This window comes from Canis lupus, chromosome 5, assembly GCF_011100685.1.
Source record: "Canis lupus familiaris isolate Mischka breed German Shepherd chromosome 5, alternate assembly UU_Cfam_GSD_1.0, whole genome shotgun sequence".
Taxonomy (NCBI): Eukaryota; Metazoa; Chordata; class Mammalia; order Carnivora; family Canidae; genus Canis; species Canis lupus.
The window spans coordinates 8247729-8272895 of record NC_049226.1 but is presented as its reverse complement, the minus strand read 5'-3'; the positions used below and the strand labels follow the sequence as shown (position 1 = coordinate 8272895).

The 25167-nt window shown below is 47.5% G+C and overlaps 1 protein-coding gene and 2 long non-coding RNA genes across 14 annotated transcripts; 1 reads left to right on the top strand and 2 right to left on the bottom strand.

Moving 5' to 3' along the window:
- Positions 1–153: 153 nt before the first annotated feature.
- Positions 154–25167, top strand: TIRAP (TIR domain containing adaptor protein). 9 transcript variants are annotated; one of them, XR_005359080.1, is made up of 6 exons: positions 154–1947; positions 2153–2237; positions 14502–14661; positions 16312–16902; positions 17476–17602; positions 25120–25167. XR_005359080.1 is itself a non-coding variant. In XM_038535690.1 (5 exons), the coding sequence occupies exons 3-5, from the start codon at positions 14595–14597 to the stop codon at positions 17493–17495; spliced, it is 678 nt and encodes a 225-aa protein (XP_038391618.1). In that variant the 5' UTR covers positions 154–1947; positions 2153–2237; positions 14502–14594; the 3' UTR covers positions 17496–17942. The 9 variants fall into 9 exon arrangements, 6 of the variants coding, with proteins under 6 accessions (XP_038391618.1, XP_038391622.1, XP_038391621.1 ...); XR_005359081.1 differs by lacking the exon at positions 25120–25167 and adding an exon at positions 22920–22967; XR_005359079.1 differs by lacking the exon at positions 25120–25167 and adding an exon at positions 17909–19832.
- Positions 13075–14214, bottom strand: LOC119871784. The gene is made up of 2 exons (XR_005359086.1): positions 14047–14214; positions 13075–13473 (listed from the first exon to the last, which is right to left on the bottom strand). It is a non-coding gene; the product is annotated as an uncharacterized LOC119871784 (long non-coding RNA).
- LOC102153861 lies at positions 15180–20189 on the bottom strand. 4 transcript variants are annotated; one of them, XR_005359083.1, is made up of 7 exons: positions 19960–20187; positions 18332–18516; positions 17955–18178; positions 16818–16907; positions 16575–16709; positions 15645–15702; positions 15180–15326 (listed from the first exon to the last, which is right to left on the bottom strand). It is a non-coding gene; the product is annotated as an uncharacterized LOC102153861 (long non-coding RNA). The 4 variants fall into 4 exon arrangements; XR_005359082.1 differs by having other exon boundaries at positions 16575–16907; positions 19960–20189; XR_005359085.1 differs by lacking the exon at positions 16575–16709 and having other exon boundaries at positions 15645–15727; positions 19960–20186.

Here is a 25167-nt window from a genome sequence, read left to right as displayed (position 1 = left end):
CCAGTCCTCCATCCCTTCTGCCTCACGTCACGGCACCTGCTTCTGAAGCACCCACTGGCCCTTGACACCAGGCTGGGAGGAGCACGGCCGCCTCGCGGGACCATTCTTAAGTCCTGGGTGGAGGCATCTTGTTTGCAGACTAATGCCTCCTCTTCCTGAGTTCCTGCAGGGGTTTGGCCATGGAGGGAAGGGAAGGGTTCATTCGTGTATGGACTATTTTTTCAGCTCCAACCCTTGGCCAGGCCCAGGGCTACATGTTAGGGGAACCAGGCAAGGCATCCTGTAGGTCCTCACTCGAGTGTTCTTATCTCCGCCCTGCCCCTCTGCCCAGGTCAGATGGAGTGCAGGCCCCGGAGGGCCGGGAATAAGTGATTCCAGGCTGTGGGGAAACCCAGTACAAACGCCCAGGACCAAGAGTCAGTGAGGTTCAAGGGACAGTAAGTGATTCGTCCGAGCAAGGTCGCGGGGTGAAGGAAGAGGAGTACTAAGAAGCAGGGCAGGGCCGGGGGCTGAAGAGCCATCTGCGGAGCTTGGGGCGTATTCTGTGCACTTTCAACAGGGAAGCGACACACTCCAATTTTCCTTTTAGAAAAATCACCCCAACTGCCTTGTGGAGACTAGATTATGATGTCAGGGCAGGAGGGCAGATGCGAGCCGTCGCTTCAGTCCACATGGCAGGGACAAGGGGGCCTGCACCGTCCTGGCAAGAAGCATGTGCGTCTAAGAAGTGACAGCAGTGATGAAAGACGGCCAAGTAAGACTCGGGTTTTTGGCTCAGACACTAGCTATACGTCTTGCCTTTCACAGAGTAAGGAACACCAGGGAGGAGCAGCGCGAGGGATAAGGTGTCTGGGACACGCGGAGTCAAGGGTGCCCACAGGACACCTGGAGGAGATGTCTAACCGGGAGTAGAACTTATTGTGTGGCCCCTCAGGAGGATCTGAGCTGTCGAGAGATGGACACTGTGGAAGAGAGTGGCATCGCCCCACAGCGGGAGAAGAGTAGGGGGCTGGGGACCAAGGGGGAAAGCTGCAGGACCCCTCTCACATTTAGGGGTTGAACCAAAGGAGAGGAAGCCTAAGAGGTGGCTAGAGAGGCAGGAGAAAAGCCAGAAGCGTGAGGAGTCACAAGAACCCAGAAGGAGGGGTCAGCAGTAGCCACACATGCGCACAGGCTGGGCCAGTACCAAGTGTGTCAGTGGGGACCCCAGGGACAGCACTTCTGGAAGAAACCCCCCGTGGGGTTTGAGGTGACAGTTGTTGGGAAGAAGTGAGTGGGAGTAGAGACAGCTAGTAAAATGCTCATTCCCCCTCAAAAGGGGTCTTGGGGGAGAAGAATGAAAAAGAAGGCCGGCCTGACTGATGCCGGGCGTGAGGGAGGAGGACGGGCGGGGCGCTGCGAGGTGAGGGAACTGGAGAAGCCCGTGGGTGGGTGCGGCCAAGAGCCAGGAACCACAAGGTGAGCAAGAGGAAGAGCCTCCGGTGCTGAAAGACAGGAAGGAACTTGCCAGGGGCCTGGGTAGGGACAACTGCGGCGAAGGCTGTGAGCTAGCCTCGTGGGCTGCCCTGTGTTCACCCCCCTCTGTGGGGCAGGAGGAGAGGGGCCTTCACCTGGCCGCTCACCCTGGATCTACCTCAAGACGACACAGAGGACTGAGGAGGAATGCGTTCGGGAAGCCTCTGCACCTGCACGGGGCTTTCCTCAAGCTTGAGGGAGAGCGCTGTCACGCCGTCTGCCTCCCGCAGGAGACTGAGCGTTGGAGTCCGGCCTCCTCCACCTCTGCCCCAGCTGCAGGCTGTGGCCTGTGTGTCCCTTACCGCGCCAGCCAGTGTCTACCTGAGTCCCTGGGGCCCGAGGCGGACCCCTGGCTTCGGTGACTTCTGGGGGCAGTGGGAGGGCCAACCCTCCTAGGCTCAAGTCCCAGCAACACAAGGTGCTACCGGAATGGTGAGCAAAGCTGGGAAGGGCTTAAGAAATGCTTCATAAGCTGCAGAAGTGAGCCTTTCCAAAAGAGGGGCCTTGAGGAGCCCAGGTGCCCACGGTGGGCGGGGGAACGGCAGAGGTCGGGCCCCAGCAGGGAAAGCAGGGGTGGGTTTGATGAGGGGTAAGAGAACCCTCGGACTTGCTAATTTATCTCCTCTACGCCTCACAGCAACACTGGGAACCAGACACCGTAACTTGACGTTGAATAAAGCGGACGTAGGCAGGCTCCACGCTTCCCCGAGGCCGGAGGGCTAGTAAGTGATGAGCTCTGCGCGTGGACCCCAGCGGCCTCCCTCCAGAGCCTTCGAGCACCGTCTCCGACCACGCTGCCTCCCGGGATTAGTCCCTCCTTAGCTCTGCCCGCTGCTGAGAAAAGTAGGAACTCAGATTGCAAGGGAGAGCGTGAGCCCTCCCTCGGGCCTATAACTCCCCCGCCCCAGGATCCTGGGGCACATCGGCCGGGTTTCCACACCGCTGGGCGGTGGAGCACTGCTCAGGGCCACTGCCATTTCTACTGTGGTGAAACAAGTTTGGGAAATGCCCCGTGTATTCCCTCCAGCCCCCGCCCCGCCGGGGTTTCACAACGCCCGCAGCAGCGAGCCCGCAGGTCAAGGGGCTGCCTCCGGGCTGGGATGGAGCCCTGCGCCCGCCCGGCTGTTGCGCCCTCGGCCTCTGCCCCTCCCCCCGGGCACGCTCACTCTCTCAAGTAAATGAGTAACATCTTTGGAGAAAAAAAATCCTGCGCTTGAGCCCCTGGACTGGCCAGCGGCTCTGCTACCCCGCGGGAGTCGCGGCTTCCCTTCCCGCACCTGAGGCCGCTACCACCCACCGCGTGGCCTTTGGCCGAGTTCAAGCTCTAGTTTTTTCTTTTCTCTCTTTTCTTCTTTCTTGGAGAGCGAGCGAGCGCGCGCGCGTGGAGCCAGGGTGAGCGCAGGGCCGCGGCGGGGCGCTCAGGCCCCGGGTCCGCCTTCACCGGGGACGGAGACGGGCGGCCCGGCGGGCCTCGCAGGGCGGCAGGAGGAGGCAAGGGCTGCGGCCCGGGACTGCTTCCCTCCCCGGCCCGGGACGGCGTCGGGCGGCTCCGGGGTCAGGGTGCGGGCCCGGGAGGAGGGGCCGGGGGCCGGGCCGCCTCGCCGCTTCCGGAGGAGCCGCGGAGCCGGGCGGCCGCCAGCCGGGCCTGCGCGCCGACTTCCCCTCGCCCCGGCGGCCGCAGCGCGGGAGCCCGAGCCCGAGCCCGAGCCCCCGCCCGCCCGCCCGCCCGCCCCGCGGAGGGGTCGCCGCCGCCCACGCGCAGGTGAGCCCGGGCGGGGGCGGGGGGCAAGGGGGTGCCCGCGGTGGGGAGGGCGGGGGCAGCGGCGGGGTGTCTGCGGGGCGGGGGGCCGGGTGCCCGCGGTGGGGGGCAAGGGCGGGGTGTCTGCGGGGCGGGGGCGGACCCCAGGGACCGCGGCACCCTGCGCCCGGGCGGTGCCTGCGGGACTGGCCGCACGGCCGCGGCACGCCTGCCCCGGGCCTGGGGAGGACCGCCTCCTCTCTGTGGCCCCCGTACCTGCTGCCGCTGCCCCCGGAACAGGGAACCTGGGCGACCTGGCTCTCCTAGCCGGCTGCCAGCCTGTGGGCCGCCGAGGAGCGCGTGCAGGGAGCCCCCGGCCCATGTTCCCCGGCGGGGTTTCTGCCGCAGCCTCCTCACATCCCTTGCGCTTCCTGCCCAGCGAGGGCAGGGCTGTGGTCGGGCTCCCGACCCACGGAGGGGTGTCTGGGCTGGCGCCGAGCGGTGCCGGGGTGACAGCACCGTCCCCCCCCCCCCCCCCCCCCCCAGGACGGGTGAATCAGGAATCCCAACAGCCCTGGTAAGACGCGGGGAGGCAGCCCCGAGAACTACCGGGCCAGAGGGCACCTAGAGCCATGCATGTGGCTGTCAGAGAAGGTCCCGTCTAGTTATTTCTTTTACCTTGTAAAAAAAATCTTGAAATACGATCTGCGCTCAGAGAATTGCACAATCGTGAGTGTGCAGCTTACCCGGCTTTCACACAGTGAACGTTTTCTGTGCAACCTGCGTCCAGGGTCAATAAGAGCACGGGCTCGCCAGCAGCCCTGTGTCCACTTCCAGTGATGACGTTCGTCTAAGGGGAACTGTTATCCTGGCTTCTCACATCAAAGTGTACTTGGTTTCGGACTTTTGATAATATGGGCTCGTGTACCTGCTTTTGGTGTCGGGTACTTCAGTCTCAGCCTGTGAGATGCAGCCATACTGCACTTAGCAGTGGCTCATTTATCTCAACTGACTTGTAGTTTTGCACTGTGCAATTTATTTCTACTTTCTGCTGGACACTTGGGTTGATGGACGTGGGTTGTTTCCAGTTTGGGTTTTTTTTTTTTTTTTTTTAAACAGTACTGGGAGGATTCTTGTGGCTGTCTCTTGGTGGACATATGTAGCAGCTCTATTGGGTATATTCCTAACAGTGGAATTGCTGGGTGTGTTTCTGTTCAGCTTTAGCATACTTTAGTGCCAAACGGCTTTCCAAAGTGGTTGTACGAGTTTACACTCCCACCAGCAGTGAGTTCCTATTCCTCAACACCCTTAACAATACTTGATATTGTCTCTTTTTTTCATTGTAGCCATTCTGCTTAGTGTAGGCAGTGCTGTTGCACTGAGGTTTTAATTTGCATTTCTCTTATGACTAATGAATCCGCATCTTTTCGTGTCTATTGGACATTTGGATATCATTTTTGCCAAGTGTTCTTCTGCCCATTTTTTTCTGTAGATTGTCTCTTTCTTACTGGTTTGCAATAGTTCTTAAATATTCTGGTTATGAAACATTGGATATGCATTTTTGAAATCTCTTCTCAGGAGATTGCCTTTTCACTCTTTTGAAGATGTCTTTTGATGAACAAAAGTACAAAAGTTCTTCATTTTCATCTTGCCCAATGTATCTTTTCCCCCCTCCTCCTTGTATGGTTGTGTTTTTTATGATCAGTTGAAAAAAAAACCTTTGCTTACCCCACGGGGTAGTGGGTGGGCATGAGTGAAGGTGGTCAGATCAGAAGGTACAAACTCCCATTATAAAATAAAGAAATCAAAAATAAATAAATAAATAAATAAATAAATAAATAAATAAATAAATAAATAAATAAAATAAAGAAATCCTGGAGATGTAATTCTACAGCATGGTGACTAGAGTGCAAAACTGTATTGCATATTTGAAGGTTGCTAACAGAGTGGATTTATTCTCATCACAAGAAAAAAATGTGTAACTGTGTAGTGATGGATGTTAGCTAGACTTACTGTGGTGATCATCTCAGCATATATATACATTTATCAGATGATTGTATTGTGCACCTGAAACTGTTATATGTCAATTACTTCTCAATTTTAAATAATCAGAAGGTAAAGTCAGGAAGATAATCTCCTGTATTTTCCTCAAAAGCTTTATTGTGATTCTCACTTGTATCTACCATCCATTTGAAATTAAGTTTTTTGTATGGTGTGAGATATGGGCTAAGATTTATTTTTTTCCACAAGCCTATCAAAATTGATGCAGCACCATTTTCCCCAATGCATGGCAGGGTCAGCCTTGTCATAAATCAGGAGACTATGGATGGGAGTCTGTTTTGGATACCCTGTCCTTCTGTCCACCCTGTGTACTTGTGCACCAATATGTGATAGGTCTTGATTATTCTGGTGGTGGAAGCTCTCAGCATTGTTTTTCTTTAAAATCTTAAGGTTTTTTTAAAATCTAACTATGCCTCCCAAAGCCCTTTAGAAATATGTATAAAAAGAAAAAAATGTATAAAAAGTAGTCATTTTGTAAGCTCAACAGGGCACTAATGTAAAGGTTATGCAGAATTTGTAAACCATATCCATCCATAAAGTTACTGCTGACGCAATCTCCAGTACATCCAGTGCTGTGTATCTACATCAGATCTACTGCAAAGTAAATACAAATTTGCATCCTTTTAGTTAAAATGAGCTTTAGTACTTGTATGATTCTGTTTCAGAACAAAGAGAATTTTTTTTTAAGATTTATTTATTTGACAGAGCGAGTGAGGGAGAGAGCACAAGTAGGAGGAACGGCAGAGGGAGAAGGAGAAGCAGACTCCCTGCTCAGCATCCCAGGCCCCTGGGATTTGAAGCTCCAATTCGAGGCTCCATCCCAGGCCCCTGGGATCACGACCTGATCCAAAGGCAGATGCTCAACCAACCACTGAGCCATCCAGGCGTCCCTATAATTAAATTTTTTTAAATAGGTGCTGTTATACACACACATGCAGATGTATATACTTTCTGACATTTTTAAAGTCTTCAAGATTTACAAAATATAGTGTTGAAAGCATGTGTGCCAGCGAACATGATTTATTTTAATACAGGTCATAAGACTTTAGTTAATCAACCAGAATTCGGTGACTGTTTTCTGCCTGCTAGAGTCCCATCTTAAATTTCACTTTATAAGCAGAGTCAGTCATTTGGAATTTATCTCATAAATTCAATCCCAAGATTTACTGGGCTGCTTTCAATCATTTCACTGCTTATAAATGTTAAGTAACAATATAAATTGAGACTAGTGGCTCCTTGTATCAAACTTTCCTAGACAGCTCTTCAAAAACAGATTCTCAGGCCCCATTTCTGAAATACTGAATAAGGTTTTTCAGGAGTATCTCTATCTATCTATCTATCTATCTATCTATCTATCTATCTATCTATCTATCTATCTAATCTTTTGAGTATCTGTATTTTTTTAAAAGCTCTCTAGGTGATAATGATATGCAGCTTGGTTTGAGAACCACATACATAACCCATTAGACCAATCTTTTAGGTACATCAGAATCCTGGGGTGCGTGTTTAAAAATCAATTTCCCAAGCTTTACCCAGAGATTTACTTCAGTAGATTTGGGAACGGGGCACGGGAACTGGCATTTTAAACCATAACTGCAGTTAGTCCCTGTATTTGTTTTCTGGGCTGCAAAACAAATTACCACAAATGCAGCAGTATACACCAACACCTATTTATTATCTCATAGTTTCTGTGGGTCAAGGGCCCAGGCAAAGCTTAGCTGAGTCGTCTGCTGGGGTCTGACCTGGCCTCAATCCAGGTATTAGCTGTGGCTACAGTGCCACTGGGGATCCAAATGGGGAAGAATCTACTACCAAGCTTCCATAGGTTGTTCTCTGTTGGCAGAATTAATCTCCGTGTTTTCTTGCTGGCTGTCAGCCGGAGATCACTTCTCCTCTAGAGGTTACTTCTAGAGATCATGCAGCTTCTAGAAGCTGCGCAATTTCTTGACACTGACCCTCTCACAACACAACTGGCAATCTGTTCAAAGTCAGTAAATGAATCTCTTTCCAGTCTGCTAAGATGAATTTAAACACACACCCACGTTCATACGTCAGTATGACACAATATTCATATATATGCTATATTCACATGTACACATTTTTTTTAATACATTTTTATTTTAAGTAATCTCTACACCCAATGTGTGGCTCAAATTCAGGACTCCAAGTTCAAGAATCATACGTTCAACCGACTGAGCCAGCCAGGCACTCCACATGTTCACATCTTATGTAGTAAATAAATACATGCAGTGTATGTATATATACATATAAATGCATATACACACATACACCTCCTGTATACAGTAATGTAACCAGGTGAGAGACATTCCATAATCTTTGCCATATTCAATTGGTTACAAGTTATGAGTCTGGCCCACACTTGCAGGTGCGAACATGGGGGGCCACCCTAGGGCTTGTCTACTAGTCTGCAGACCACTCTTAAAACACAGTATTGTATCTATCAAGTTATTAACAAATAAACTGAGCATTGTAAGTGACACTGCTCGGCAAGTCCTAACAATCCTGCCCAACAAGTATTTTAGCAAATGTTTGAGAAGCAAACTTAACCTTTTTTTTTTAGATTTATTTATTTATTTTATTCAGAGAGAGAGAGAGGGGGGGGGGCAGAGACACAGGCAGAGGGAGAAGCAGGCTCCATGCAGGAAGCCCGATGTGGGACTCGATCCCGGGTCTCCAGGGTCACACCCCAGGCTGCAGGCGGCGCTAAACCGCTGTGCCACCGGGGCTGCCCCAAACTTAACCTTCTTCTTCTTTTTTTTTTTTAAATATTCTTTTTTTTTTTTTAATTTATTTATGATAGTCATACAGAGAGAGAGAGAGAGGCAGAGACACAGGCAGAGGGAGAAGCAGGCTCCATGCACTGGGAGCCCGACGTGGGATTCGATCCTGGGTCTCCAGGATCGCGCCCTGGGCCAAAGGCAGGCGCCAAACCGCTGCACCACCCAGGGATCCCCATTTTTTTTTTTTAAGATTTTTTATTTTATTCATTCATGAGAGACACAGAGCGAGAGAGAGAGAGGCAGAGACACAGGCAGAGGAGAAGCAGGTTCCATGCAGGGAGCCCGATGCGGGACTCAATCCTGAGTCTCCAGGATCACGCCCCGGGCTGCAGGCTGCACCAAACCACTGCACCACCGGGGCTGCCCCAAACTTAACCTTCTTAAAGTCAAAATCAAGTGTAAGGATAATTTATTGACCAAAGAAGTGAAAAACTATTTTTTTTTAATTTTGTCGTAATTTTTTTAAATTTTTTATTTATTTATGATAGTCACACAGAGAGAGAGAGAGGCAGAGAGACATAGGCAGAGGGAGAAGCAGGCTCCATGCACCGGGAGCCCGACGTGGGATTCGATCCCGGGTCTCCAGGATCGCGTCCTGGGCCAAAGGCAGGCGCTAAACCGCTGCGCCACCCAGGGTTCCCTGAAAAACTATTTCAAACAATTTTTAAATCTTTAAAGAGACCAGCCTTTAGCACTCAGATTCAATGCTTCTTCAGTTCACTAGCATGACCTACAAAGATAGTTTAATAGTTTAATACTGCTTCTGTAACAAATCACCAAAGACATAGTGGCTTAATATGACATTTATTAGTTTACAGTTGTGGCAGTCAGAAGTCTAAAATGGATCAGTAGGGCTATGTTCCTTCTGAATGCTCTAGAGAAGAATCAATGTACTTGCCTTTTCCAGCTTCTAGAGGCTGTCTGCATTCCCTGCTCATGGCCCCACAACCTCTGTTGTCACTTCTCTCACCCTGACCCTCCTGCCTTCCTCTTAAAAGGAGGATTACATTGAGCCCTCTCTGATAATCCAGGATATTCTTCACATCTCAAGATCCTTAATCCTGGGGATCCCTGGGTGGCTCAGTGGTTTAGCGCCTGCTGTTGGTTCAGGGCATGATTCTGGAGTCCCACATCAGGCTCCCTGCATGGAACTTTCTTCTCCCTCTGCCTGTGTCTCTGCCTCTCTCTCTGTGTCTCTCATGAATAAGTAAATACAATCTTTGGGGGAAAAAAAGAGAGAGAGATCCTTAATCTCATCTGCAAAATCTATTTTTGCCATGGAAGGTAGCATATACACTGGTTCTAAGGATTAGGATGTGGACATCTTTATGGGACTGTTATCTTGTCCACCAGACAGTGATTCCAGCTTAACAGAAATGTAATATGAATTATATAAGATACTTATTCTAAAATTGTATGTCTTCATAGGTTTCAGTACTTTCCCTGTAGAATAGATATTGGACCCCTGTTAGGTATTGGATAATACTTAATACACTTTGTGTTTTGTACAGTGAAACTTTGTAATATTTCCCTCACATAATATATTCCTACATATAATACTGCAAAAGCATTCTAAAAAACATTAAAGGTATCATGCTGTTGCTTTTTTTTAAAGATGCTTTTACTAGTTTTCTTTTTTTTATTATTATTTTTAAAGATTATTTATTTATTTATTCATGAGAGACACAGGAGAGAAAGGCAGAGACACAGGCAGAGGGAGAAGCAGGCTTGATGGAGGGAGCCCGACGTGGGACTTGATCCCAGGTCTCCAGGACCACACCCCGGGCTGAAGGTGGCGCCAAACCACTGAGCCATCAGGGCTTCCCTTTTACTAGTTTTCTATCAAGCCTTTGTAATTATCTACAAAGTAGGTGTTTATGGGGGATCCCTGGGTGGCTCAGCGGTTTGGCGCCTGCCTTTGGCCCAGGGCGTCGGTCCTGGAGTCCCGGGATCGAGTCCCACATCGGGCTCCCGACATGGAGCCTGCTTCTCCCTCCTCCTGTGTCTCTGCCTCTCTCTCTCTCTCATAAATAAATCTAAAAAAAAAAAAAAATAATAAGTAGGTGTTTAGGTATATGTCATTTTACTTTATGAAGTTTTTTTTTTTAAGATTTTATTTATTCATGAGAGACACACAGAGAGAGAGAGGCAGAGACCCAGGCAGAAGGAGAAGCAGGCTCCTTGCAGGGAGCCCAATGTGGGACTTGATCCTGGATCCCGGGTTCACCCCCCACCCTGCCCCCGCCCTCGGCCAAAAGGCAGATGCTCCACTGCTGAGCCACCCAGGGATCCCTTTATGAAGTTTTTAAAAACATAAGGAAAAGGGACTAGACCTAAGGCCACACAACGAATCCAAGGCTAAACAGAACTAGTGATTAGACCTTCCATTTGGAGATTCAGGATCAGTCTTCTGTTTGACAATGACATGTCCTCCATCCCAGTATATGACTAGTACTAAATCTTGTAAAGGTTAAAGCATATTTGGTGTGATAACTCATAGCTTCAAGTAGACAGTGTAGAGGGTTAATGGAATTTATCTGCCATCTTGCTCAATTATCCTATGTCAAAGATGCTGTTTTTTCCTGTATTTAAACTTTTCCATACCATTAGTCACAAGGGCTTATACCAACCCACTTACAGTGGGATATGCCTTCGGGCAACTGGATTGCTTCTTAACCAAGTGATGAAAAAGGCAATTACCAAAAACCAGCATCTATGTATGGCCAAATGGGCAAGTCACACCATAAAATGAGAAACTGAAACTTTTAACCTACATCTGTTAAGAGTATGATGTTAACTTCTAATCTTTAAACTACATTAAGAGTATCAAACGATTCTCCAGTTTGTAAGTCTATCAAAGCCAAATAATGAATTTTGAAAATTAAAGCAAAATTGACAAAATATTTAAAAAATATAAAAACCCAGAAACATTATGTCTATTGCTGGGGGATAAGAAAGGACATCTGGAATGGCTGAAATGAAGATGCTGAGGGACAGCCACCCTAGACCTGGAAAAGGATTTCAAAATCGATGGTTATCGGGCACTGCCTTAACTTCAGCGTACCACTCAGGCTGTCTGAAACCCAAAGAATAGGAGGTGGGAAAAGAAACACATACATGCCAATGTTCCATGTTTCAGGTCCCCTTGGCTGGCCTAGCAGCCAACTGCTCTTCTCTTTCAAGTTGTCTCTGGATCCTGTGCCCACTGCACTTCTTCTTTCTGTCCCCTTGCTGCAGTGGTTTAAGTTCTCCTTTTTTTTTGAACTTTGATACAGTTTCATGAATCATCAGTAACACATCTGATTGTCACTGGCTTGGCATAAAGGTGTATAGCATTTAGCAGTGAATAGAGAATCATCCTCAACATTAAATAACATTCTTTCAATTTGAGAATTTATGTTTTTCACAAAATAAGTTGTTTTCCTGTGAGTTCCCTGCGGTCTGTTTTGACCTCTGTGGATAGGTCAGAGTGAGAAAGCAACTCTCTGCCCACTGCTCCAGCTCTGGAGCCAAGTCTTGACCAGCTTTTCATGTCAGGAATGTTACTGAAACACTGAGACTCCAATCTCAGAGGAGGGAGGGCTCTGCTCCACATAGTGTCCTCTCAGAAACCTAAGCTGAAAGAGACTCCACCAACAGGGACATCTTGGTCATTGTGGTGGGAAGGAAACATAATTTGCCCATTGAAGAGATGCTTGGTCCTCTCATTTCCATATAAATTCAGAAGCAGTTTGACGATCCCCACCCCCCCTACAAAAAAAAATTCCATAATTTGGACAACACTGATCTTAAGATTAGTTTGGGCAAAATTACGAGTCTTCTAAACCATGAACATAATATATCCCTCCAATCTCTCGATTATTTAAAATACATACTAACCCATACTATTTTCTGAACATTATATGCCATGAATCATTAGCATTTTACATAAATTATGTTCACAATAAAGCTGTGAAGTCCTAGTTTTATTTTATTTTTTATTTTATTCATGAGAGACACAGGCAGAGAGAGCAGCAGGCTCCATGCAGGGAGCCCAATGTGGATCTCGATCCTGGAATACCAGGATCATGCCCTGAGCCGAAGGCAGGCCTTCAACCGCTGAGCCATCCAGGTGTCCTGAGAATCTAGTTTTATTTCCATTTCAAGGACAGAGAAGCCAAAGCTTAGCAAGATTAAGTAGCTTACCAAAGAACACAGTTAAGAGGTGAGAAGCCAGGCATTCTGCTTGTAGTCTGTAGACTTCATTATGTGACACTACCTCCCTGAGCTGATGGCTAAGGGAAAAGGGAAAGGAGGGAGAGAGGGGTGTTTCAATGGGCCGATGGATAGGTGGATGGAGGAACTATTGAGGGGAAGGTAGACTAGAAGAAAAGTCTCCCAAGGTTTCTTGCATGTGCTCTCTATTACCCAGCATCTGTCTATCTGAGTACATAATTATTTGTCCTCCAATTTCAGCATTGACACAGGAAGTCCTTGTTTGTTTGGGAAACTATTTCTCCTTCTACTTTGAAGGATAGTTTTGCTATCCTGGATAGAGTATTTGTGACTGGAGAATTTTTCCACCCAGCTCTTTGAATATATCATGCCTTCTGGTTTGGAGAGTTTATGCTAAAAATCTGCGACTAGACTTACGGGTTTTCCCTTGTAAGTAACCATCTCCTTTTGTCTTGCTGCTTTTAAGATTTTTTTTCCCCCTTATTACCATATTTTGCCAGTTTAATGATAATATGTTGTGGTGTGGATCTGCCTTTGTTGACTTTGTTGGGGTTCTCCGAGTCTTGGATCTGGATATCTGTTTCCTTCCTCAGATTAGGGAAGTTTTCAGCTATTATTTCTTCAAATTTTCTGCCACCTTTTCTCTCTCTTCTCCCTCTGGGATCCCTAGAATACGAATGTTCTCGTGTGTTATTTGATGGAGTCACTGAGTTCCCTAAGTCTACCCTTGTTTTGCGTAATCCCTTTTTTTTTTTTTTGTTCAGTTTGCTTACCTTCTGTTACTTTATCTTCTGTGTCAATAATTTGTTCCTTTGCTTCTTTCATCCTGTTGTTCATTGCATCCCTCCTGTTTCCAACCTCATTTATTGGCAACTCTTTTATCTCTCAACAATCCTGTCTTATCTGTGCCACATTGGTCTCCGTGAAGCCTTCGACTGCCATCTCAAGTCCACACAGCATCCTTACGAGTGCTCCTCTAAATTCTCATTTAGATTCTATCAGACATCCTTACTTCTGTTTTTCTTATTTTGGCCATGGCCTTATTTTGTCCTTTCTCTTGGTATAAATTCCTCTGTGTTTGCATTTTTGTCTGAGTCTCCGCCTTCTTCTCCGTTGTTAGAAAAAGCCAGTTGTTTCCTGCTCCTGAAAGCGACGGCCTCGTGAAGGAGAGGTCGTGTAGGGCCCGCGCGCGGCCTGGCTTCTGGTTAGTGTGTCTGGTGTGTGCGGGGTGCACCGCGCGGCTGCGTTTCGGCTGCCGCTCCCTTCACACCAGGCGTCTGCAGAGGCTCTGGTGAGTTTTAAGCAGGTGTGCTCTGGTGCGCCTGTTAGAGACCTGATGCTCCTTCCACGAGCGCTGAAGGCCGCGGGGCACCACCACGTCAGTAGGCGCGGCGAGGGCAGGGGTTCGTGTAGGGAGGGGTTCTGGCCGAGGGGCCGCCGTGTGTGTGGGGGGGGGGGGCGGTAAGCGGGCTGCGCAGCCTGGCCCCGCGGAGCTGCCCGGGGCTGCTGCCCTGCCGCGGCCGGCCTCTGTTCCCGGACGGGAGTCTCCGCTCGGCGAACGCGGCCATGCCCAGGCGCCCCTCGCACGCCCGCGTCCCTCCTCTGCCCTCCCTCCGGGAGCAGCGCCGCGCCCGCGGGGCTCTACCGCAGCCGAGTGCTCCGGCCTTCAGGCCTCCGGGCGGGCCGCAACACCTCGCAGACCCCCGCCCGCCTCACCTCCGCAGCCCGGCGCTCTGGGGCCGGTTCTCCGCGCGCCGACTTCGGTGTGGCCGCTTCTCCGCCTGCAGGTGCGGGGTGTGTCCTCCGGGCGATTCCCGGGGGGTCCTCGGGGCGGCTCCAGAGCCCCCTCGCCGTGCGGCGGCGCCGGCCGCCCTCTTCCCCGTCCTCCCGCCCCGGAAGTGCGCGTCCAGAGCTTCCGGCCGGCTGCCCCGCCCCCGAGCCCCAGGTGCGCCGGCCAGGTGCGGCGGCGGCGGCGCGTCCCTAGCGCAGCGTCCCTCGCGCAGCTGCCCTCCCTCGCTGAGCTCCCAGACCTGCCGCCGTGCAGAGGTGGGACGGGTAGGGAGGGAGGCCGAGCCTCTGTCGGGCCCCGGGCGAGAACATCTCGGGCCCACGCGCTGGGACAGAGTAAGGTAAGGACACCTTTTGTGATCCCCTCTCTCCGTCTCTTCCAGGATGGCTGTTCCCTAAGGTCAAGACCTGAGTCCCCTCCCTTCTCTCGCTTTACCAATGCCTGGTCTCATGGGGCCAGTTTTGAGCCCAGCACTATGGCATCGTCAACCTCCTTCCCAGCTCCTCGCTCCCGGTCCAGGAAGCCTGTGGGCAAGGTGGCTGGTGAGTGGAAGCAGACTCCTCCTCCCTCCGCTCTTGTTCGTGGCGATGGGCGATGGGCGAACTCCTCCGTGTTCCTGTGGGCGACGAGGCAGGGCTGCCCGGCCCTAACGCGGCAGGAGGTGCAGGGAGGCCGACGATGGTGGGCGCTGGCCTTGACCTCAGAGCCCAGGTGTTCGTGGTGAGCGAGGGGAGAGGCACGCACCAGAACCTTCAGTCCTTTGGGCCCACAGCTCTTCCGTGTGCGCTCCGCTAATTTTCCCAACATGGAAACCTGGGTGCTGAGCACGTGGCATTATGTTTCTTGTCATCTAAGTCCTTCAGAACCGTTCAGAGGAGGGAGCGAAGCAGAGTGAGAAAAATCAACCTCCAGAACACTGAACTCTGTGACCTTACCAAAAGCTGGGGAAGCTGAGGGATACTCACTGTATACCAGACACTGCATTGTTTCAGTTATCCTTCAACAACATTTTTGTTTTTTAAGATTTTATTCATTTGTTCATGACAGACACACAGAGAGAGGCAGAGACAGCCAGAGGGAGAAGCAGGCTCCATGCAGGGAGCGCGATGCAGGACTCGATCCCAGGACCTCGGGATCACAAGCTGAGCCGAAGGCAGATGCTCAACCGCTGAGCTACCCAGCTGCCCCCTCAACAATTAAAATGAACCTGTTACAGATGAGGAAATGGAAGACATAGAGCTGCAGGCTGCAGGTTCATAATGAGATCTATGCCTGGCTCTAAAGTACAGGCTGAATCACTAGGCTCTCTGCTCTTCGGGAGCTCTGAGCAGTAACCCTCTTCCATGCTTTTGTTTTATCATTCAGAAACAATCTGGGATTTCTCAGGGCCAAATGGATGCCAGTCCCTCTCCTCTTTCCCTCCCATAACGGGTAGCCCACCTTAATCTAAATCCACCTCCCCTCACTGCAGAAAGTGGGTTTGGGAACTGATTGATCCTTACCAGCTTAACACGGCTCTACTTACCGACTAGCAGATGGCTGGTTAGTCAGCACTAGCTGGAAGTTCTGGGCAGAATAAGCCTCTGGAATAGGGCAAAGACATCTTTCCTAATCAGGCTGGTGAAAGTCAGACTTATTTCCTTTCCTCTCCGCCCCCCCCCACCCCCCGCCGAATATTGTTGTTATACCAAAGGTGTTTTGTTTATTTAGTTATTGAAGTATAATTCACAAACAACATTATATTAGTTTCAGGGGTACAATATAATGATTCATTCAGTATTTGTACATACTGTGAAATGATCACCACAAGATTTAGTTAACGTCCATTACTATAAAGAACTTTTTTTTTCTTGTAGTGAGAACTTTTAAGGTTTCCTCTCTTGACAGCTTTGTAATATGGAATACAGTATTATTAACTATAGCCAGTATGCTTATATATTGCATTCTCATGACTCATAAAACAGCCAGAGTTTTTATGACTTCTGCAAACCTTTAAAGATAATGGAGCCTTTAAGGCAAGTCCTGAAGCATGTACAAAATAGCAGAGCAGTAGGTCTCTGAGAGAGTAAGGTGGCATGGTTTGCCAGTGTGGGGAGATGGGTGGGCCTGCCTGGGTGGGGTCCTCTGTGCAAGGCCATGAGGACGCAATCTGGTAAGAATACCCGGCCCAAGCAGTGTTTCTGTCTCCACAGACTGGTTCAGGCAGGTCCTGTCGAAGACCTCCAAGAAGCTGTCCGACTCTACAGAAAGTACCTCCAGTGATGTTTCACAGCCCAGGTCCAAGGACAACCCCCCACCCCTGGGCCTCAGCTCAGCTGTGTCTCCCAACTCCCCATCAACATACGTGGGTGCCAGCAGCAGCAGTGGCAGTAGTGGCCGCTGGAGCAAGGACTATGATGTGTGTGTGTGCCACAGTGAGGAGGACCTGGTGGCCGCCCAGGAGCTGGTCTCCTACCTGGAGGGCAGCGCGGCCAGCCTGCGCTGCTTCCTACAGCTTCGGGATTCGACCCCAGGCGGCGCCATCGTGTCAGAGCTGTGCCACGCACTGAGCAGCAGTCACTGCCGCGTACTGCTCATCACCCCGGGCTTCCTGCAGGACCCATGGTGCAAGTACCAGATGCTACAGGCCCTGAGTGAGGCCCCTGGGGCAGAGGGCCGCACCATCCCCCTGATGTCAGGCCTCACCAGAGCTGCCTACCCTGCTGAGCTCCGGTTCATGTACTTCGTGGACGGCCGGGGACCCGATGGTGGCTTTCACCAAGTCAAGGAAGCTGTCATGCGCTGTAAGCTATTGGGGAGGAAGGAGAAAGGAAAAGTGGCTCGGCCACAGCAGCTGATCTACTTTGGCTTTAGGGACACAGCCACTGTAGTCCAGTAGCTCAGAATGCAGGCTCTGGAAAAGGCTGTTACTTGTGGAAGTCATTTGACCCCTTTGTATGTGGATTTCCCCATTGGTAAAATGGTACCTAAATAAGTATATTCTCTATACAAGTGATCAGATCAGGCCCTGCACCTGTAAAGTACTCATAACAGGCAAAGCCTTCCACATACCAAGTTCTCAATTAATATCAGCTGTTATCATTATAAGTATTACTATTAGGTTTCTCTCACGGAAGTCAGGTTGATGTCCACCCAGAGCCAGGAAAATGCCAGGAGGGACACTGGCTCTTAGTAAGGCAAAATGGTGCAAAATAATAGAAAAGAACTGTGTATCTGGGGGTGGGGGTGGGCATTACATTACAATCGGTTTGGAAGTAAAATAGATGAAAAGGTAGAAGAGGCAAGGCCTACTGGGGGAAATAGATGCTGGGATTTGGGAAGGGTGACAAGCCCTGTGATTCTGTTTGCTCTTTCAGACCTGCAGACCATCAGCTGACATTTCTTACATCACCACGGAACCCAGAAAGTTGGAGTGAAGCTGGAAATCGAGTTAGAGAGCTCAGGGCCCCACAGGGTCTTGGATTCCAGCAGATGTGACGAGGTGTAAGGAAACAGAGTTTGTAGCACTTTATATGTGATCCTGGGGTCAGATTGCCCATCAGACACCCCTTACTGTGGGCTCCCCAGGAAGGTCATGGGGAAGCTGGGGACTCCCCCAGGAAGGTCATGGGGAAGCAGGGGACTCCCCCAGGAAGGCGTGAGGAAACTGGGGACTCCCCAGGAAGGCCATGGGGAAGCCAAAAATAGTAGGTGGCAGGAGGTCCAGATACCAAGATGATCACCAGTCTTTTGCCTCTTGTCTAACTGGACACATGACGCCTGGCACGTACCTACATCTTCTTCCCCTAGAATTGGCTGCTATAAAGATACATCCCCCCCTGAAGAGGTGACTCACCTGGTTCTTTCATGACTTAGAAGCCTACACTGCATGCTTCAGCAGGGATGGTTTCACCAGTTGCTTGGCATTAGGATAATGTAACAGGTACCAAGTCCTTCACACACTACTGCCCTTCTCTTTCCTGGTGACATTGTTCACTTCACAAGGCTACATGAAAGATGCACTCAGCACCGTACTGTATTTATTTCTATTCCGTGTGTATCACAGACCTAGAAAGCATCCTGAATTAGGATGTGGGCAGGGAGCAGGTGGGGTGAAGAAAAGGAAAAGCTCAGCCCCTAGCCCTGGGTTAGGAGCCGACCCACCGATGCTTTGACTCACGGGGGCCCCATCAAATGTCTGACTAGAAGTCAGGCTTCTACAAGCTTCTTTACCTCTGTACTAAGAGAGCTCAGCAGCTTTCTTCTGGCCAATGATTGTGTACCTTGTAGGACAAAGTTTCATTCGTCTGCTCTCAATAAGTCTGTTGTTGAACCAAGATGAACTTTTTCCCCAATCTGTAGTTGTATGCCTCTTCTCTCACTTCCCCCTGCCATGTTCCCTCCTTTCACAGAGAGATCTATTTGAGATATAATTAACATATTAACATTAGTTTCAGGTGTAAAACATGAGTCGACATTTGTATATATTATGAAAAAAAATGTTTCAATTATGGATTATTTCATTACATACAAAAAAATTATAATGTTCACTCATGTATCTTCCACGCAGCTTAAGAAGCAAGCAAAACCTTGCAATCCTGATGGTGCTGCCTTTGTGTGCCTTTAATCCCCTTCTCTCCCTTCTCTCCTGAGATTTAATCAGCATTCTGAATTTTTAATTTTATCACTGATAGCTTTTCATTTATACATCCCTGACAACATGTTTATCTTTACATGGTTTTGTGCTGTATGTAAATGGCATTATAATTGTATTCTACAAATTTGTTTCATTTACGACATAACAAGATTTATCGATGTGGACATATATAACGCCAGGAAATTCACTTTTGTTCCGGTATGTAAACAGACCACTATTTAGCCACATTCTTTTTTTTTTTTTTTTTTTTAAGATTATTTATGAGAGAGAGAGAGAGAGAGAGAAGCGGGCTCCATGCAGGGAGCCCGACCTGGGACTGGATCCCGGGACTCCAGGATCACGCCCCCCGGCCAAAGGCAGGCACTAAATTACTGACGACCCAGGCGTCCCCTTAGCCACATTCTTTTGCAAATGGACATTTAGTTGTTTCCCATTTGTTGCTATCAAAGTGAATGAGCTTATGAATAATTTCTACATGTTTCCATGAATATTTTTGTACATGTTTCCATGAGCGAGATTTTCTAGGATTTAGCCTAGATGAGGAACAGCTGGGTAGTAAATACACATCTTCAGTTTGGGTAGAAAATACCAACTTTGCTTCCAAACTGGTTTTGTCAATTTATATTCCTACCATTTGTGTATAGGATTTCCCACTTTTTCATGTTCTAACACTTAATCATCAGATTGTAAAATGTTTGCTGATCTGGTGGGTGAAAATTGTATCTATTGCCATATTCTTTTTCTCTTTTTAGCCTTTTTTTATGAAAAATTCTATGTATATCATATACCAAAGGGGAAGAGAAAAATCTGATGAATTCCTCGTATACCCATCACCCAGCTTCAATAGTTACCAACTCAGCTAAGCTTCTATCAGCAATAACTCCAGTTCCCTCCCCACCAGATCCCTTTGAAGCAAATCCCAGGCATTATTCCTGCATATTCAAGCTATGTATGGGGGATCCCTGGGTGGTTCAGCAGTTTAGTGCCTGCCTTCGGCCCAGGGCGTGATCCTAGAGTCCCCGCATCGGGCTCCCTGCATGGAGCCTGCTTCTCCCTCTGCCTGTGTCTCTGCCTCTCTCTGTCTCTCATGAATAAATAAAATCTTTAAAAAATAAAGCTGAGTATGTTTTTAGGAGTCTTAAAATATATATATATACAAATTTTTTAAAAAACAGCTTTATTTTTTTAATATAAAAGCTTTTACCTCTTACTATAATCTGTGCTTTTGTCTTATTTGGGAAATCCTTCCCCATTCCTGTAATTTCTTCTGGAGTTATTTCCCATTTAGGTCTTTAACCCAGCAGGATGTTTTGCTTGGGTTTGATTATGTTGTTGTTCTTGGTTTCTAAGTCAAAGGTCCAATTTGTTTTCCCATTTGAATTGCCATTCTTTACTAACTACTAGTCATCCATCCTTTCCTCCCACCAGTTGTGATGTCACTGCTGCCATTATATTGTCACACGTGGGGGGGTCTCTTCTGTTTGTGTATCCTTGCATCAGTGACACACTGGCTCACTTAACTATGGTTTTTAAGAAGTTTTGATCCCTATTTCTGATACCTATTAGTATTTTCATCGGTGTTAGATGAGAGATTAATTTGGGAAGAATTGGTCTTTTATAATGAATCTTTCTCCATAAAAATGCTAGGTCTTCATTATTGATATCTTTATTTTTTTATTTTTTTTAGATTTTATTTATTTATTCATGACAGAGAGAGAGAGAGAGAGAGAGGCAGAGACACAGGCAGAGGGAGAAGCAGGCTCTGCAGGGAGCCTGATGTGGGACTTGATCCCAGGTCTCCAGGATCACACCCCGGGCTGAAGGCGGCGCTAAACCGCTGGGCCACCGGGGCTACCCTATTGATATCTTTAAATGTAAAGTTTTATAATTAGTAACTTGTATTAGATTTATTCCTTAGTACTTGATATTTTCTGTTGCCACTGTAAAAGGTACTTTTATATTTTTTATCTATTACTGGTAGAAAGGATCATAATTACTTTACATATTGATCTAATATTTAGCAACCTGCTGAATTACTTAAAAAACCACAGACTTTGTTGGGTTTCTGTAAAGACAATCATATAATTTGCAAAACAAAAAACTTTAGTTCCTTGTCTTTCTGTGCTGCCTAGGACCACCAGCCAGTATGTTGAAGGTGACAATAGCAACTATCTTTGTTTCATTTATGCTTTTAAAAGGAATGCTTCCAACTTTTCTCCATTAAATGTGATATTTGTTATCAATCTTTGGTATGGTACAAATTTTCTTTAACAAGTTGTAAGTTTTCTGTTCCTCGTTAAGAGTTTTACTTATCATGCATGTGTTTTAAATTTAGTCTACAATGTCCCCATCTACTGAGATGATTTGTTTTTCCCCCCTTTTAAATCAGTTAATATAATGAATAACATTCTTTTTTTAAAAAAAAGATTATTTATTTGGGGGGAGGTGCAAGCACACAAAGGGAGAGGAAAAAGCAGGCTCCCCGCTGAGCAGGGACCTCCCTCCACCAAGGGGCTCTGTCTCAGGACCCCAAGATCATGACCCGAGCTGAAGGCACATGCTTAAACTATTGAGCCATCCAGGCGTCCCAATATTAGACTTCCTAATTTTTTTAAAGTATTTTATTTATTCATGAGAGACACAGAGAGAGAGAGGCAGAGACATCGGCAGAGGGAGAAGCAGGCTCCCTGCGAGGAGCCCAATGCGGGACTCAATCCCAGGACCCCAGGATCACGACCTGAGCCAAAGGCAGGTGCTCAACCACTGAGCTACCCAGGTGCCCCAGCAAATAACCTTCCTAAATATCTTAGTCTCCTATAGTGGGAGAGCTTTTGTTTTGTTTTTAATAGTTGGCCCTTTTGTTGAGGTTGTGGACCTTAGAGATCTTGGCCCTAAGGGAAATCCTCTCTTCTAATCCTTCACCTTGCACAAGCCCCAAGGGCTTGTCTCCTGTGCCTTAAACATCACATTGAAAGTCCAAGGCTCTAGAAACAAGCAATCACTCTTAGAACTTAAGCTTCAGTGTCCACTTAACCATTCTATAGACTCATGCTCCCACATTTTGCATTTCTGAAAATTTTATTCAGAGAGCAGCAGTATAACCAAATGGATGTTTTTAATTTTGCAGCCAGAATGTCAGGTGTTCTTAGCTGACCTGTTTTTAGAATATCTCATCTATCATAAGGCCTGAAATTTGGGAGAAGTTTTGAGATTCCTCAAGAAGACTGGAGGATTAATCCTTATTGACAGATGAAGTCTTGCCAGTAATAACCTAGTTATCTAACATAGTTAAACTTTCTGTGATCGTAGTAATGATCCACATGTCTGTGCTGTCCAGTGTGATAGCCACTAGCCATATGAGGCTATCAAGCATTTGAAACCTGGCCACATGACCGAGGAACTGAATTTTTATTTTATCTAATTCTAAGTAATTCAAATGTAAATATCTCCATATAGCTAGTGGCTATTAGATGGGACAGTGCAGGGCCTTCTAATGTTTCCAAACAAAAGGAACTAAAAAATGATCAACAGATAAATGCCTATGAGCCGAGTGAAGCCCTGTGGTGTTGCTGTAAAGGTCCGCTGCACTCTGCTGTCTGATATTCTAATAGGTCCTCTTGGAGGCTGAGGCTTCCTAGGAGTTCGTCCTTTCCTTGAGCCAGGACTTCTTAACAACTGCATTTCTGACCTTACAAATATATTTTTTTAAATATTTTATTTATTCATGAGAGACACAGCGAGAGGCAGAGACACAGGCAGAGGGAGAAGCAGGCTCCATGCAGGGAGCCCGACGTGGGACTTGATCCTGGGACCTCAGAAACACTCCCTGGGCCGAAGTTAGGCGCTCAGCTGCTGACCTAAATATTTAATTTTTAAATTTTTTTTATTTTTTGAATTTTATAAATTATTTTTATTGGTGTTCAATTTGCCAACATATAGAATAACACCCAGTGCTCATCCCGTCAAGTGCCCCCCTCAGTGCCCATCACCCAGTCACCCCAACCCCACCCCCCCGCCCACCTCCCCTTCCACCACCCCTAGTTCGTTTCCCAGGGTTAGGAGTCTTTCATGTTCTGTCTCCCTTTCTGATATTTCCCACTCATTTTTTCTCCTTTCCCCTTTATTCCCTTTCACTATTTTATGGTCAACTAATATTCAACAAAGGAGGAAAGACTATCCACTGGAAAAAAGACAGTCTCTTCAATAAATGGTGCTGGGAAAATTGGACATCCACATGCAGAAGAATGAAACTAGACCACTCTCTTGCACCATACACAAACATAAACTCAAAATGGATGAAAGATCTTAACGTGAGACAAGATTCCATCAAAATCCTAGAGGAGAACACAGGCAACATCCTTTTTGAACTTGGCCACGGTAACTTGCAAGATTCATTCATGAAGGCAAGAGAAACAAAAGCAAAAATGAACTATTGGGACTTCATCAAGATAAAAAGCTTTTGCAAAGCAAAAGATACCGTCAACAAAACTAAAAGACAACCTACAGAATGGGAGAATATATTTGCAAATGACGTATCAGATAAAGGGCTAGTTTCCAAAATCTATAAAGAACTTATTAAACTCAACAGCAAAGAAACAAACAATCCAATCATGAAATGGGCAAAAGACATGAACAGAAATCTCACAGAGGAAGACACAGACATGGCCAACACGCACATGAGAAAATGCTCTGCATCACTTGCCATCAGGGAAATACAAATCAGAACCACAATGAGACCACCTCACACCAGTGAGAATGGGGAAAATTAACAAAGCAGGAAACCACAAATGTTGGAGAGGATGTGGAGAAAGGGGAACCCTCCTGCACTGTTGGTGGGAATGTGAACTGGTGCAGCCACTCTGGGAAACTGTGTGGAGGTTCCTCAAAGAGTTAAAAATAGAGCTACCCTACGACCCAGCAATTTCACTGCTGGGGATTTACCCCAAAGATACAGATGCAGTGAAACACCGGGACACCTGCACCCCGATGTTTATAGCAGCAATGTCCACAATAGCCAAACTGTGGAAGGAGTCTTGGTGTCCATCGAAAGATGAATGGAGGGATCCCTGGGTGGCGCAGCGGTTTAGCGCCTGCCTTTGGCCCAGGGCGCGATCCTGGAGACCTGGGATCGAATCCCACATCGGGCTCCCGGTGCATGGAGCCTGCTTCTCCCTCTGCCTGTGTCTCTGCCTCTCTCTCTCTCTCTCTCTCTCTCTCTGTGACTATCATGAATAAATAAAAATTAAAAAAAAAACATAAAGAAAGCTGAATGGATAAAGAAGATGTGGTCTATGTATACAATGGAATATTACTCAGCCATTAGAAACGACAAATACCCACCATTTGCTTCGACATGGATGGAACTGGAGGGTATTATCCTGAGTGAAATAAGTCAATCGGAGAAGGACAAACATTATATGGTCCTAAATATTTTAATCACAATTATACCGGGGCAGCCTGGGTGGCTCAGCAGTTTAGTGCCGCCTTCGGCCCAGGGTGTGATCCAGGAGTCCCGCGTCCTGCTCCCTGCATGGAGCCTACTTCTCCCTCTGCCTGTGTCTCTACCTCTCTCGCTCTGTGTGTCTCATGAGTAAATAAAATCTTTAAAAAAAATAATCACAATTATACCTGTGTTGGTGAATTTGCCACTAATGAATTAAATCTCTTAATTTCATTTTCTATTTCTTCTTCGCTCACTACATTCCAGGCACAAGGGCCATTTTTGTTTCCAAAATGTGTTTAGTTCATTACTGCATTAGAGTCGTCAACATTCTGACATCTCTGTCTCAAATACATGTTCCCTGGTCTCTTCACAGGCTGGTTCCTTCTCATTGTTCAAATCTCAGTTCACTGTCACCTCCATGAGAAGCCTCCCATGACCACCTTATCTCCTCCCTACCCCCAGGCTCTATCACATTGTCCTGTTTTACTTTATCACTCATTCATTATCTAAAATTATCCTATTAGGGATCCCTGGATGGCTCAGCGGTTTAGTGCCTGCCTTGGGCCCAGGGCGTGATCCTGGAGACCCAGGATCGAGTCCCCACATCAGGCTCCCTGCATGGAGCCTGCTTCTCCCTCTGCCTGCATCTCTGCCTCTCTCTCTCTCGGTCTCTCATGAATAAATAAATAAATCTTTAAAAAAATAAAATAAAATTATCCTATTTGTTTACCTCATCTCCATTTGAATATGAATTCTATAAAAGTAGAGATTCCCCCTTGGCTTGTTCAGGATGGACAGTGTTTGACACAAAGAAAATGGAAGCCTAGAGACTAGAGTGACTTCCCCAAAGCTGCACAGCTGGTCAGTGTTGGGGCCAGACTTCATGGCTCCTAATCCTGGGCTCTTTTTGTTAAAACACAGATACGCTGCTTGAAGTACACCTGGGTGGCTCAGTGGTTGAGCATTTTC

Excerpts from the sequence above, each read along its gene's own strand:
- TIRAP (XM_038535690.1), top strand. The coding sequence starts at position 14,595 with ATGGCATCGTCAACCTCCTTCCCAGCTCCTCGCTCCCGGTCCAGGAAG. Across the intron at positions 14,662-16,311 it reads GCCTGTGGGCAAGGTGGCTG|ACTGGTTCAGGCAGGTCCTG; the intron begins GTGAGTGGAAGC and ends CTGTCTCCACAG. Across the intron at positions 16,903-17,475 it reads CAAGGAAGCTGTCATGCGCT|ACCTGCAGACCATCAGCTGA; the intron begins GTAAGCTATTGG and ends TTGCTCTTTCAG.